Source organism: Anguilla rostrata, chromosome 18 (assembly GCF_018555375.3).
Source record: "Anguilla rostrata isolate EN2019 chromosome 18, ASM1855537v3, whole genome shotgun sequence".
Taxonomy (NCBI): domain Eukaryota; kingdom Metazoa; phylum Chordata; class Actinopteri; order Anguilliformes; family Anguillidae; genus Anguilla; species Anguilla rostrata.
In genome coordinates this window covers 29,894,735-29,907,258 of record NC_057950.1, presented here as the reverse complement: position 1 = coordinate 29,907,258, position 12,524 = coordinate 29,894,735, and the positions used below count along the sequence as shown (strand labels likewise).

The following is a 12,524-nucleotide window of genomic DNA, read 5'->3' as shown; positions in this document are numbered from 1 at the left end:
GGATAGATGTGCTCACCGGACTCTGCAGGATCAGGGTGACCCGTTTCTTCTGCTCCATCATGTTGAAGTCCTGCCTCAGGTCCGGGGACATGTTCCGGGCGCGGAGGTACGCCGGGTCGGTCTCATCAATCCGGTCGAAGTACCTCTCCTTGTGGGCCGCGGAGGGCTGGGGAGGGGTCGTCACCGCCCCCAGATTGGCATCTGCACTCATGGCCTACGCTCCTCTCTATGGCTCCGACCTTCACCTGGGACGGGAGGAGGGAGGGGGGAGGAAAGGAAGGGAGGAGGGAGGGAGGGAGGAGAGGGAGGGAGGAGGGAGGGAGGGAGGAGAGGGAGGAGGGAGGAAGAGCAATTAGCACTGTTGGCACAGAAACAGCACCTTCACACATGCTTATCAGTGATGGAATGCACAACAACCATCCGATCGACATCACTCAGGAAGGAGCTTTCAGCTTCAACCTTTCCTTGCACAACTCTGGACAACCTTTTTGCACCTCAACTTGAGTGCTTTACACCTCGTACAATACAGATGCAGAAACATTTGTAGGCACTTAATGTATATATATGTATATATACTTCACGTATGTATTCGACAATCATTCAGATTTTGAGAAGAAATGTCACAAAATCTAGCTGAATTATCAAATATTGACCTTCAGAGAACAGAAACACTCAATAACACTTGTAAGTTTATTTTGCCATTCATTTAAAAAAAGCATTTCGATATTGTTAAAATAAAAGAAGACATCGACCGACCAACTTAAATATGTAAGGAAGACTGCTGTAGGTCTGACTGTTTAAAAAAGCAGTTTGAGGGAAACAATATCCCTGTTGTACCTAAAACAGTGAGCCCAGAGAGACTTGTGTTTTAACCACTGTGGGACATTTAAGTGAGGAAAATAAAGGTGTCGTTTGTGTGTGCAGTTGGACAGCAGATAATAAAACAGACAGAGAGTCTCGAAGCAGTGTGAATAACACGGTCTGTGGGAAGAAAAGCACAGCTGCGCTCTCTGTCCGAATCGCTGCTCGCTCTCCAACAGTACTCACAACCGGGTCATTATGCTATCGCGTTTCCTAACGCGCCAGATTCCCCGCGATGGGACAAAACCGCGAAACAGAGGACGTCGGTACGCTCCTGCAGTCGCACGACGCCTATAATCGCCGGCGTGCCCAGCTTCTCTCCTCGAGCGGAGGTCCTGGGATTCCACGTTTAAAGGCTGGTCGTCTAACGTCATTACCGACCAGGCCAGACAGGGCCGCCTCAAGGCCAGGGAGGTTTTGAACCTGAACCGATCGGCGTCTCTCCTTTGAAGCCGGAGAGCCACGCTCACCACCGTTTCCCCACCGGCAGTCAGGAGAATAAACAGCGCAGAGTGATGCAAGTCAGATCATGCGCTTCATCTAAAGTGGCCCGAAGGTGATTTCACTTTCGCTTGAATTGAATTGTCACGTTCAAGTCCGGGCGAGGCCCTTCCTCTCCGCGGTCGAACCGCAGAGCCGACTCTGCAGGGACCGCATTTTTGGAGCAGGTTCTTCCACTCCTGAAAGAGAGCGCTCCTGGCAGGCACCGCGAGCAGCCAGAGGCAGCAGCAGAAACCGGAACGAACACAAAATGCGCGATGGCGGTGTTTATGCAAGAGCTGAGCACATAAAAAACCCCATCCATACCGTGAGGTTCATTTCTAAACATCAGCAGGCTGTCGGTGCCAAACTTCGGCACGAGCGAATCAAACCTCCAACCTTTATTTTTTTTCTTCCTTTCCCTCAGAACGTCTCCAGGAAGTGACTGACGAGCCCCTGGTCACAGGGAATAGTCTCTTCTTTTCTCAGAAGGGTTTGAGAAGAGCAGCCCAACTGAAAGGAGTGAGGGACACCGAGGCGTTGATCCCACTCCACGCGGTGCGCTGGAAAACCCCTATTCCACCGGCCCGAGCACCAGCACCAAAATCAGCTGCTGCGCTGCTCCAACAACCACAGGTTTCAACAGCTGTGTAAGCGTGTGTGTGTGTGTGAATGTGTGCATGCATATAGTGAGTGGGCTTGTGTGTGCGTGCGCGTATGTGTGTGCATGCATATGGTGAAAGGGCGAGTGTGTATGCATGCGTGTGTGCACGTGCATATAGAGAGAAGGTGTGTGAGTGTGCATGTGAGTATAGTGAAAGGGTGTGTGTGTGTGTGTGTGTGTGTGTGTGTGTGTGTGTGTGTAGTGAGAGGCCGTGTGTGTGTGTATGTATGCGTGTGTGTGAGTGGGAAGACTTCCTTAATCCGCCCTCTGCTGTAGTGAAGCCAGAGCAAACAATGCCATTTCAACGGCCTTCCCCGGCTAAGCTAACTACAGGCTAACATCGACGGAGACACCCTCTGGGGACTGCCCGTGAAGTGGAAAGATTATAATAATCAAAGGGCTTCGGTTACTGCTGTTTCCACTCCGGTACAAAAGGTAAGAGTCTCGGCTCGGCAGCCAGGTCGGAATAATAAATATTTAAGGCGGCATGAACTTAATTTATTACCCTGCCAAGGGTCAAAGCTGACCGTAACTGACCTCCGTGCTTTTATGGGTCAGTTCCTTAAACTCAGCCCGCAGTGCACACACTCCATTGCCCCATTTCCCCTGTCAACAGAGGCCATTACGAAGAAATATAACCGCCACTCACAACCCCAGCAAACTCCCCCACAGAAACCTCCAACGGTGCACGGGACGCGCGTCAGATAAATATATTATCGAATATTATATTTCATATAAATACACATAAAATCACTCAACCATTTTACCTCGGCATGCGGTGACCCTTAAAAAAGTATGGGGTCTGAGTGACACCACTATGTACACAGAAGAGAATGTTCTAGAAGTGCAACAGTGTGACCGGCACGCGTACACACCTTCAATCATGCTCACCCACAGTAGCCTCGCGAGCTAAATATAGAGCGGTCATCTTCTGCACAGCAGACAGCGTAAACTGAACGCCATGGTGGTTAAATTAACTGCATATCTGACTTAAAAGAGGCAAGCGCTGGATCTGTGCTGCAATACAAAACATGGTAACTGCTTTAGTGCATGAAGTCACACTGCTACTACATACAGCCAATGTCATCCACATCAACTATTTAGCATGACCGAGGCTGAGAGGATTTCACATGTTAACACATCAAAGGACACGCTAGCCAAAGCTTGGTAAACTTACATGACTTCAGATCTTGTTTGTATTTGTGACAGAGGAGCTGGGTTGCAGTGTCCACAGCGGAACAGAAAGTGCTCCTAAACACTGAAGAGTGCGCACGTACTACACGCTAACCGCTAACCTGCTCCCTCCTCAGTAACAGCTACTCTGCTAACTCCTCAGTGACAGCCTAACTGCTCCTTACTTCATAACTGCCAGACATAGGCTAAAATACCATGCGCACACACACACACACACACACACACAGAGCTAATAAACTGTGCCATCAATAGCATGCTTCTAAAATCCTCCGTAAAACCACTAACTGGTTTAAAAGCCGTTGTTTTGGTTTCATGGTTTTTAATGCGGGTCTCACATTATATGTGAGTGAGTAAAGCAATGCCGCTGCCTCAGATCCATTGTTACATAGATGGCCAGACTCTTTACCTCTTAAACCAAAAATATACGACATTAGTGCCATCGGTCCTTCTGTGAGTCAGCTTTCAGATAGCTCCTATAGCCAGCACATCTATCATTACGCCAAAAAAAGACTACCTGCCAGGATTTATTTACACAGCTATCAGCTCTGCTTCCCATGGAAGAACTTCCAGAACAATCTAAAATGACCAGAAGAGGGCTACGTTAGATGAGGCAAATGTTCTGGAATGCAAATGTTCTACCCCTCGGAGGTCTAATTTCTCAGAAATAACAAAAATGTCTCTAGGGGTTCGCTAAGATTTGTTCTTGCCTTTCGCAATAAAGTTATGTGACTTATTGAAACTGATTTGCTGGGGATAAAATTGTTCTTCTCAGCACCAGAGGGGGTATTTTTTTAACTGGCTCTTTTGATGTTTGTTTCTGGACACCGGTGCAGTCGAGCGGCGGCCCCTGAGGCCTCCAACCTGGGCTGAGTGCAGCCAACAGGGCACTGTGCCACTTCCTTCTCTAACAATTAGCAATGCTGTCACAGATAACATAGGCTACACCTAACATGGATAACATGGGCTACAGCCAACACGGATAACATGGGATACAGGTAACATTGGCAACAGCTAACACAGACAACATGGGCTGCAACTACAATAGATAGCATGGGCTGCAGCTAACAAAAACGCAATGGGCTGCAGTGAACACAGGCTACAGTTAACATAGATAACACAGGCTGCAGCTACCATAAATAACATAGGCTGCAGCTAACACAGATAAAATAGGCTGCATCTTACACACATAAACTGGGCAGCAGCTAACATAGATAACATGGGCTGCAGAAAACAGATAACAGATTGCATAGACTACAGCTAACACAGATAACATGGGCTGCAGCCAAGACAGATAACTTTTGTGTGCTGCCCCGTATTAGCTGTTAATATGCTTAATAGTCAATCCAAGTATTATTGTTATTGCTATAAATATTGCATTCAAAATGGATTCAAATTGAAATTTTCTGTCCTGTCCCTACGTGCAAAATGTATGGAATTAGGCTATGTGCTGTCATACACACTGCATTATTATTTGGTTTCAGAACACAAGCCCAGAACCAAACTGCAGCTGTTTTAAAAAACGCACACACTGAACACAAGACAAAAAAAAATACATCATAAAACGAATTTCCACGCCTTGATTCCTCAGGCCATAAAACTGAACCGCCAGCCCGCTAACAGATGTAGGCCTGTTTGTTTTTCTTTCGGGTAATTCTGATCAATGCAGTGACCGCCCAGCCGGTCCCACAGATCTGTTTGACTCCAACCACAATAAACTGCGGGCCGCCATTATCGCGGTTACCCACGCAGCGCTGCAAACTCCAGCCAGCAGACTCGCAGAGGGGTTGGGAAAGAGCCCAAACCTGTCCAAGCCCATGTTTGCACAGGGAGAGAGGGGGAGGGAGGGAGGGGGAGGGAGAGGGAGAGAGAGAGAGAGAGAGAGAGATGGAGAGGGAGAGGGAGAGGGAGAGGGAGAGGGAGAGAGAGATAAAGAGAGAGAGAGAGAGATGGAGAGGGAGATGGGGAGAGGGAGAGGGAGAGAGAGAGGGGGGGAGAGAGAGAGAGAGAGAGCAGGTTGTGTGTCGAGCGACAAAGCGGGGTGAGCTAAAGGCTACGTTCAGACTGCCAGAGCGGAGCTGAGAACTTCCTCCACGCAACGGGAGCCCGGCGGATCCCAGCTCCAGGCAAGTCTTCACTGAGGAGCGGGGCGAAGAGACCGTACGGCACATCAGAGAATCTGCGTGCGCGATCTCAAAGCGCCAACAGGTCACGTGATCAGAAAACGTGACTCAGGAGCCAATGGTCAGCGTGCGCATGACGTAACTCCTTCGGTTCGCCGTCATAACCTCTATTGTGTTCTTTGCCATTTATGCTAATTTGTTCTGCAAGATTTTAACAATAGTATCACAGAGATATTGATATGTCTCTATTAAAAAATAATTAACTAAAAAGTCCAGAGGGTCTGAATACAGTACAACATCATAAACGTGGAATGATTAACTGCACTTGAACTCAACAAAAACAAAAACTCTCTCAAAATCTTGTCTACATGAAACTGAGGTCCAGCTAAATAACAACACATTTGGTTTGCAGTATGGGCTTTTTCATGTTTTAATGCTGTCCTGAGGTCAGCTTGTATGAATATCAGAGCATAAACTACCACACATTTAGCTACAAACTGCCAAGACATTAAAGATTTTCTGCACTGACTAAAGAGCTATCTGGCACAACAACACTTCACAGCAATACATCTAAAAAATCCCTTTTGGGTAAACTCAAATGGCATTTAATCTCCGATGGTAAATGAGGGGCGAGCAGTCCAAGAAAACAACGTGCCGTACATAATGTCCTTATTCTCCCTCTCCTTTGATGTCTGTGAACTGTGCCGAACTTAGCAATAGAGATAGAGAGGAACGGTAAACAACACTTAGCATGTGCACGTGACATAAAGCACTCAGGATAACTGTGAAGATGCGCTCTCGCGACCAGAGAGGTCAGCCTCACAGAGACACGCATAAACACAAAGGCGGCGGAAGCTGTTGCAATACTGCAGAGTTTTACGCCAGAACCGCGGCGTTTGGCCGCAGGGCGACCAGCGATGATCAGGGATCGGACGACCGCACGGCAGCAGAATGGGCATCAGAGCCGTTTCTACACACCGAGGCGAACAGACTGACCGGCAGTTAATCTCACGCGCACTTTTCCCACAGGGACCCATCCATTAGCGACCACACAGCAAGCACAGGGCGCGAGCTGCATTTCTTTCCCCGGCCCAAACAGAGCTGACTGGTAACGGCGTGTGCACTGCGCACAGCCTGCATGCAACTAAAACACAAACTTTAAGAACATAATTCTCACCCTGTTTATTATGCTCATGTAAAACCTAACTCTCATGAGGCTCGAAAGATCTGGGTCTAGATATAACCAAATCAACAACACTTCAAAGGAGGAACATGTGGTGTTATTTCCACAATTACAATATCAACGTCAGTGGAAGTAAGGGATTCCAAGAAACATAAACACACACACAGCTGACGGACACAAAACACTGTCTGCACAGTAAGGTGCAGCCTACACATTTTTGCATACAGTAATTAACCGGACAGAATCACTCTTTCTCTTAAATATGGATCCACTTTAATGAATGGATACCCTGAATCAATAAAAGGAACACCCTTTTAAAAAAAATCTGCTTTCCCTTATAATTGCGACATAAAATATAAATTCTACAAAGCAGCCACGAGCCTCAAAATATGCTAAAGTTAAACCCCAGGCACGCATCTACAAGCACTTTTCAAACTTTTCATTTCATAATTTAAGACTTCTGTCAACACGACATGCGGAATTAATGTTCAGAAATTAACAGTGGTCTGCAAGCTTGTTTCTCAAACCCGTAAATGAATATGAAAAAGGTTTCAAGCTGCAACCGGTCGAAGATGGGACAATCAACACTCCCTGCAAACATTTGCGCGGTTAAGAGTTTTAATCAGAAACCCATTTCGGGTTATATCATTAAAATGCTGAAATTATCAAAGTAATCAGAAACCACTCCACACCACACTTCAGTAGATCATCCCTGCAGGATAAAGTGGAGTTTAAATATGGAATAAAATACTTTTTTCGATTTTAAAGAGTTTAGCAGTTTTCCACTAAATTTAGATGTCGAAGACAAGTCAAATCCAGAGCGTTTTTCCAGTAGGCCTCATTAAGAGAGTGAATTAAGAAAACACACCCAGTTTAGTATTACACAGCCTCAGTTTGAACTCAGATTAGCCTAATACAAATGCACTGTATTTCGCTTTGAACACTTTCGGTTTCTACCGCACAGGGAACCGCTTTCCGACTAATCCTTAAAGAAAGCCTCCCCCTTTCTCATAGGCAAAGTAAAGTTTGGAGAATAGATGCGAGCGCTATAGAGAAACTCTCCCTGCAGACGCAGCACCGTCCAGCGCTACTTCCTTACAAACACCGGCCTCAGTTACCTAGAGATATTGCGAGTTTAGTCTGATCTTCAGTCGAAGTTAACGGGGGAGGGGCTGTCACACATTCCAGATACGAAAACGAGAGCAAATGCTTTTTGCTATCAGACATCTTTGTGGTTGTTACGTTAAAAAAAACGCGTTTCATTCCCCTCCCCTCCTCACAAGTATGTACCCCCTACTTCTACCTCCCCCGTGCTCATCTAAGACTGCAAGTAGCAGAAAACAGCTTGAATGGCCGTCGGCTGGATGAGGAGAGGTCTTAAGAGAGGGGCGAAAAGGGGTTTCTCTTCCAAAATGTCACTTAGACAGGCTAACAAATAGCACTGCCGCAGCTGAATGCTGGCATTATACCAACGCTCCACTGACCGCGGGAGCCGCGTGAAACACGAAACTGTAAAAAAAATAAAAAAAACCCCCGCCTATTGTGTCCCGCGCCAGCCGAGCCGCAGTAAAACTCCAGCCCTTGACTCTCGCCTGAACGACCTCGGAGCTTCATTTGCAAATGAAAGGTTCCTTGGGCCCGCCCTGCCGCCCACAGCTCCTGAGTTTCAGGAAATCACAGGGACGGCAGGACGTTTACCTACAGCTATAAAGGCACGCTGACATCACTGCCTGGCGTTGTTCCAGGGCGGTATCATGTACCCGTGATTGCACGGCAGTGCTGTAACCAGTGCTGCGTTGGTGAAGTCATTTCATGTGAGACATTTCACATACTCACAGTGACACACGCGAGTTTATACCTGGCTCCGAATTCCTTTTAACCAGAAGGATTTATTTAGCCTGTAGCTCTTATTTTACCCACATTTCAATCCAAGCATTAGACCACTTCAAAACCATATCACATACCACACATCAGACACACATGCTCCCACTTGCTCAACTGCACAGCTACTGTGTAAATACAGCACGTGCTATGATGTCATATTGGGTGGGTATTATCATCATCGTTCTGAATTGTAGGCAACCATGTAAAAGTCCCATAGGGTCAAAGACAGTTAGCTGCCTGTTTCTGGGAGAAAGTGGAGCGCACGCAGACTTATCGATAGTAACGGTCTCTATTATAAGCGCACAGGGAAAATGCATTTTCAAAGACCTGCGTTTCGGAGAACTGTGTGTTTCGAGGTGAATGAGGCGCACGCGGAAGCCATAAATGTATTCTGGGAAAGGAGAGAATACCCGTTTAGCATTCCCGGGCCTCCGCTGTCATGGTCACTGCATTAAAGCCCACAACCGCTACAATGTTACGAGCCTGAAGTCCAATTTGAGACACGTATGTACGCTAGCATATACAAATAAAACGAGCGTGCCAAAGTTCAGACAGAGCAGCGATCTCAAACTCAAATCCTGGAGGCTCGCGGTTGCTGTTGTTTTTGATGCGTTCCTATGCTTAATTTCAGTCATTGATTGAGTTCAGCCAGAGGTCTGGTTACAAACAGCCAAAGGAAGGGGACGGGGGAAACACTGTTCACTTAAGACAGCTTTGCAGCACTTGGGACATTTCTTCAAGGGTTGTACGTAGCGTGAACAGACCCACGCGGAGGTGGGAAAAAGAGAACTCCGCGTGGGAAACGTTTCCTGATTTCAGCGGAAAACTCCGAGCGTCTCTCGCTATTAGCAGGCTTGACTAAATCACGTCCACACATTCAAAAATGTATGATTTAGAATACATTCGTACAGTGCCTGTAAAAATGCAATGCATCTCACCCATCGTGTAAACTCGGTAACATTCCTGCTGAGAGTCCCGTACTCTCCATCGCCGGTGGTTTTGGGAAGTTTAACATATTCGTAACATTCTCAGTTGTGTTCATGGATTGTGGTCATAAAAGATTAGTCTACATTGGTGCTTTCATACCCCATGACTTTACGCTGTGCATATACAACACAACAGATCAACAGGTGACGTAACAATTAGCTAGGAGTCTCTAGGACGTCTGCAATGTCGCCCATATTTTCTCAAGACGGGCGGCTTTCCGTAATGATAACACTATCAGTACCCACAGCCGTCGGAAAACCCCGGAGCGTACTTATTTTCTTCTCAGTTGGAGGAGCGCCTGAAAATACCCGAATTGCTAAATTACCCCTTCATGCACAGAATGGTGGCGCGTTTATTATATTTATATTCCTAAACTTAACCGTCCACGCATACATTTTTATTCGTCATACAGTATACACACTCCCCCCCCCCCCCCATTTATATATTGTACTTCTGTGCCAAGAAAACACTGCTGTTTTGCCTGCATTTCCAATCCAATGCGCATGAGTTCTCCAGTACCGCTATCAGATTCTGCCGTCATGCTGGCCCAGAAACACCTCCCTTCCCTTTTCACCAGCCAGTGATCAGCTTCTCATAGTCCTATGGAAACGCTGATGTGACATGAAGCGGAGTTAGCCAGCTGCCAAGCTGGGTTTGCATTCGACCGTATTTAGATCACATCATATTAATGACAAAGATGTGGCGCGAAGCAGAGTTAGCCCGCTAATGCATTTCAGGCACCTTCAAGGCACGACGTGTTCTGACGCAACCAACGTTATGAATCAGACCGCATCTCCGCAACAGAGGGTAAGCGTTCGTTTGTCCTCGTGCAGAAATACGTCTGGTTCCTCTCTCTCCCTCGGGTCTGTAATAGGTTAAGACTTGAGCCTGCAGTGCCCACCCAGAGAATGACAAGAACAGATCCCTGGAGCTGTGACCAGGGAACTGCATAAGACTGATGTCACTGCAAACCGGCTGGCCCTTCAGCGCTACCCGTCTCTCCCGGAGTCAGCCATCCTAGGTTCCCTTGGAAACTTGACTCGTGCACGCGGACAGAGCCCAGAGTCTACGCGGGCTGTTCGTGCGAACGATCGCAGGAGGAAATCAGGCAGATGTTCCAAGTTATGAAGGGGTGCCGTGTTCAAAAAGGACATCCATCGATACATGCAAGAACGCACGCACACATGTTTTTGGTCATGGGACTAAAGGAATTCTCTAGGATATCTCTAGAACAGGCATGTCAAACATACGGCCCGCGGGCCGGACCCGGCCCGTTGGATGATTTAATCCGGCCCGGCATAAATTTCTGAGTATGTCAAAAAAAGAAGCGAGTCTCTAGCTTATTTCTATCAAAAGTTATGATTTTTTAAAATAAATACAAACCAAATGCTCCCTCCGGCCGCGGGAGGGCAGTAAATGTGTAAAAGAGCTCACGTCCAGCATGCGGCATTGACACGAGTTAGTACTAAAAATAAACCGGCAATCTTGCTTCACAATTCACCACTACTAAACAAGTTATCGGTCAACACACCCTTCCCAAAATGGCACTGTCAAAAAAAAGAAAAGTGGACACGGAGTGCTTCTTTGAGCTACGAGGGGAAATTAGACAGTTCATGGAGAAGAAGGGACGCCCAGTAAAGGAACTTAAATGCAAGGAATGGGTGCAGGATCTTGCGTTTATGGTTGATATTACACAACACTTGAATACACTTAACACTACATTGCAGGGCCGTAACAGAGTTGTCACTCAATATTACGACAGCATAAGTGCGTTCAAGATGAAACTGTCACTGTGGGAGACGCAGCTATCCAACGGTGACACCGCGCATTTCTCTTGTCTCACAGCTGTGCGTCCGGAGGCACCAGACCGTCCCGATAATGATTTGGAAAAATATAAAGACAACATAACAGATTTGCTGCGAGAGTTTGAGCAGAGGTTTCAGGTATTCAGTGAACTTGAGAACAAATTTGGCTTTTTTCGCTCGCCATTTACAGTGAAGCCTTCTGATATGCCAGCTGACATTCAACTCGAGCTTATTGACTTGCAGTGCGATTCCGCTATGAAGGATAAATTTGGGTCCGTGGGATTGGATACGTTTTATCAATATCTCGTGCCAGGTTACCCCAAAATAACAGCCATGGCTGCAAAGGTCCTATCCATGTTTGGGACTACTTATCTTTGTGAACAGGTGTTCTCCGTAATGAACAATAATAAAACAAAGCAGCGCTCAAGGTTAACAAATAAACACTTGAATGACATTGTTAAATGTGCTGCTACTCAGGATTTGACACCTAATATCGATACACTTGTGAAGGCAAAAAGATCCCAAGTTTCAGGAGCCAGCAGCAGCAAGTAGACTGCAGGAGTGCAGTAAGAGAGAAAAAAAGTGTGATGACACGAAATTTGTTTGCACTCATGAATACAGATCATTAAAAATAAGATTAATCTGGTTTCATATTAAAGACAATTAATATTGTGCAGTATATTCTCAGCTTCAGTAGGCCCAGCCTAGTAGTTTGATCTGATGTAGTCTAATCTTATTGCCCATGCACGGCTATAACTTTTATTTTGTATTTCTTTTTTTATTTATTTCAAAGCAGTATGACAATTAAGGCGAAAATATTTTTTTCATAGCTCCCACTTGAGTTTGTTTAGTGTGGTGAGTTGGTTCAGGTGTAAAACTGAATTCACTTAACTGTTAAAATAAACCAGTTGTTAACACATTCACCGCCTAACATGAAATCATTTTTTTTTTCCATTGTTGGTGAATAAATGTGTTGTGCTTAGAAAAGATCCCTTGTCATCCGTGATTATAATATGTAGGGTAGGCTACAAATGTAGGCTGAATGATAAAGCATAGTACTGAAAAACAAAGCTAAATATTTGGAGTTGACATTCTTTTACTGATCCGGCCCACCCGAGAACAGAAAGTCTGGATCCGGCCCCAGAGCCAAACTGAGTTTGACATGCCTGCTCTAGAATATCCGCAGAAAGTATTTGCTTGCTTTTCTGGTGGTTCAGCTCATTCAAATTGAAAAACACAATGTATCGATATCAGAGGCACAGACTCAAGCCCGTATTAATGTGAATGAAAAACAGACTGATGTCATCACTGGCACACTCTTAGCTGGTCTCCTAAACAGGCTGCAG

General features: G+C 46.2%; 1 protein-coding gene across 8 annotated transcripts in view; it reads right to left on the bottom strand.

Moving 5' to 3' along the window:
* Window positions 1-12,524, bottom strand: part of LOC135245166 (gamma-adducin-like) — a 71,145-nt gene that overhangs the window by 25,501 nt on the left and 33,120 nt on the right. For 7 of the 8 annotated variants that reach the window (XM_064318070.1, XM_064318068.1, XM_064318076.1 and 4 more), the window contains one exon: window positions 17-245. In XM_064318070.1, the coding sequence (XP_064174140.1) occupies window positions 17-211 (195 nt within the window). In that variant the 5' untranslated portion in view covers window positions 212-245. Of the gene's footprint in view, window positions 1-16; window positions 246-7,620; window positions 7,764-12,524 lie in introns of those variants that run through there. The other variant, XM_064318072.1, reaches the window with a different exon arrangement.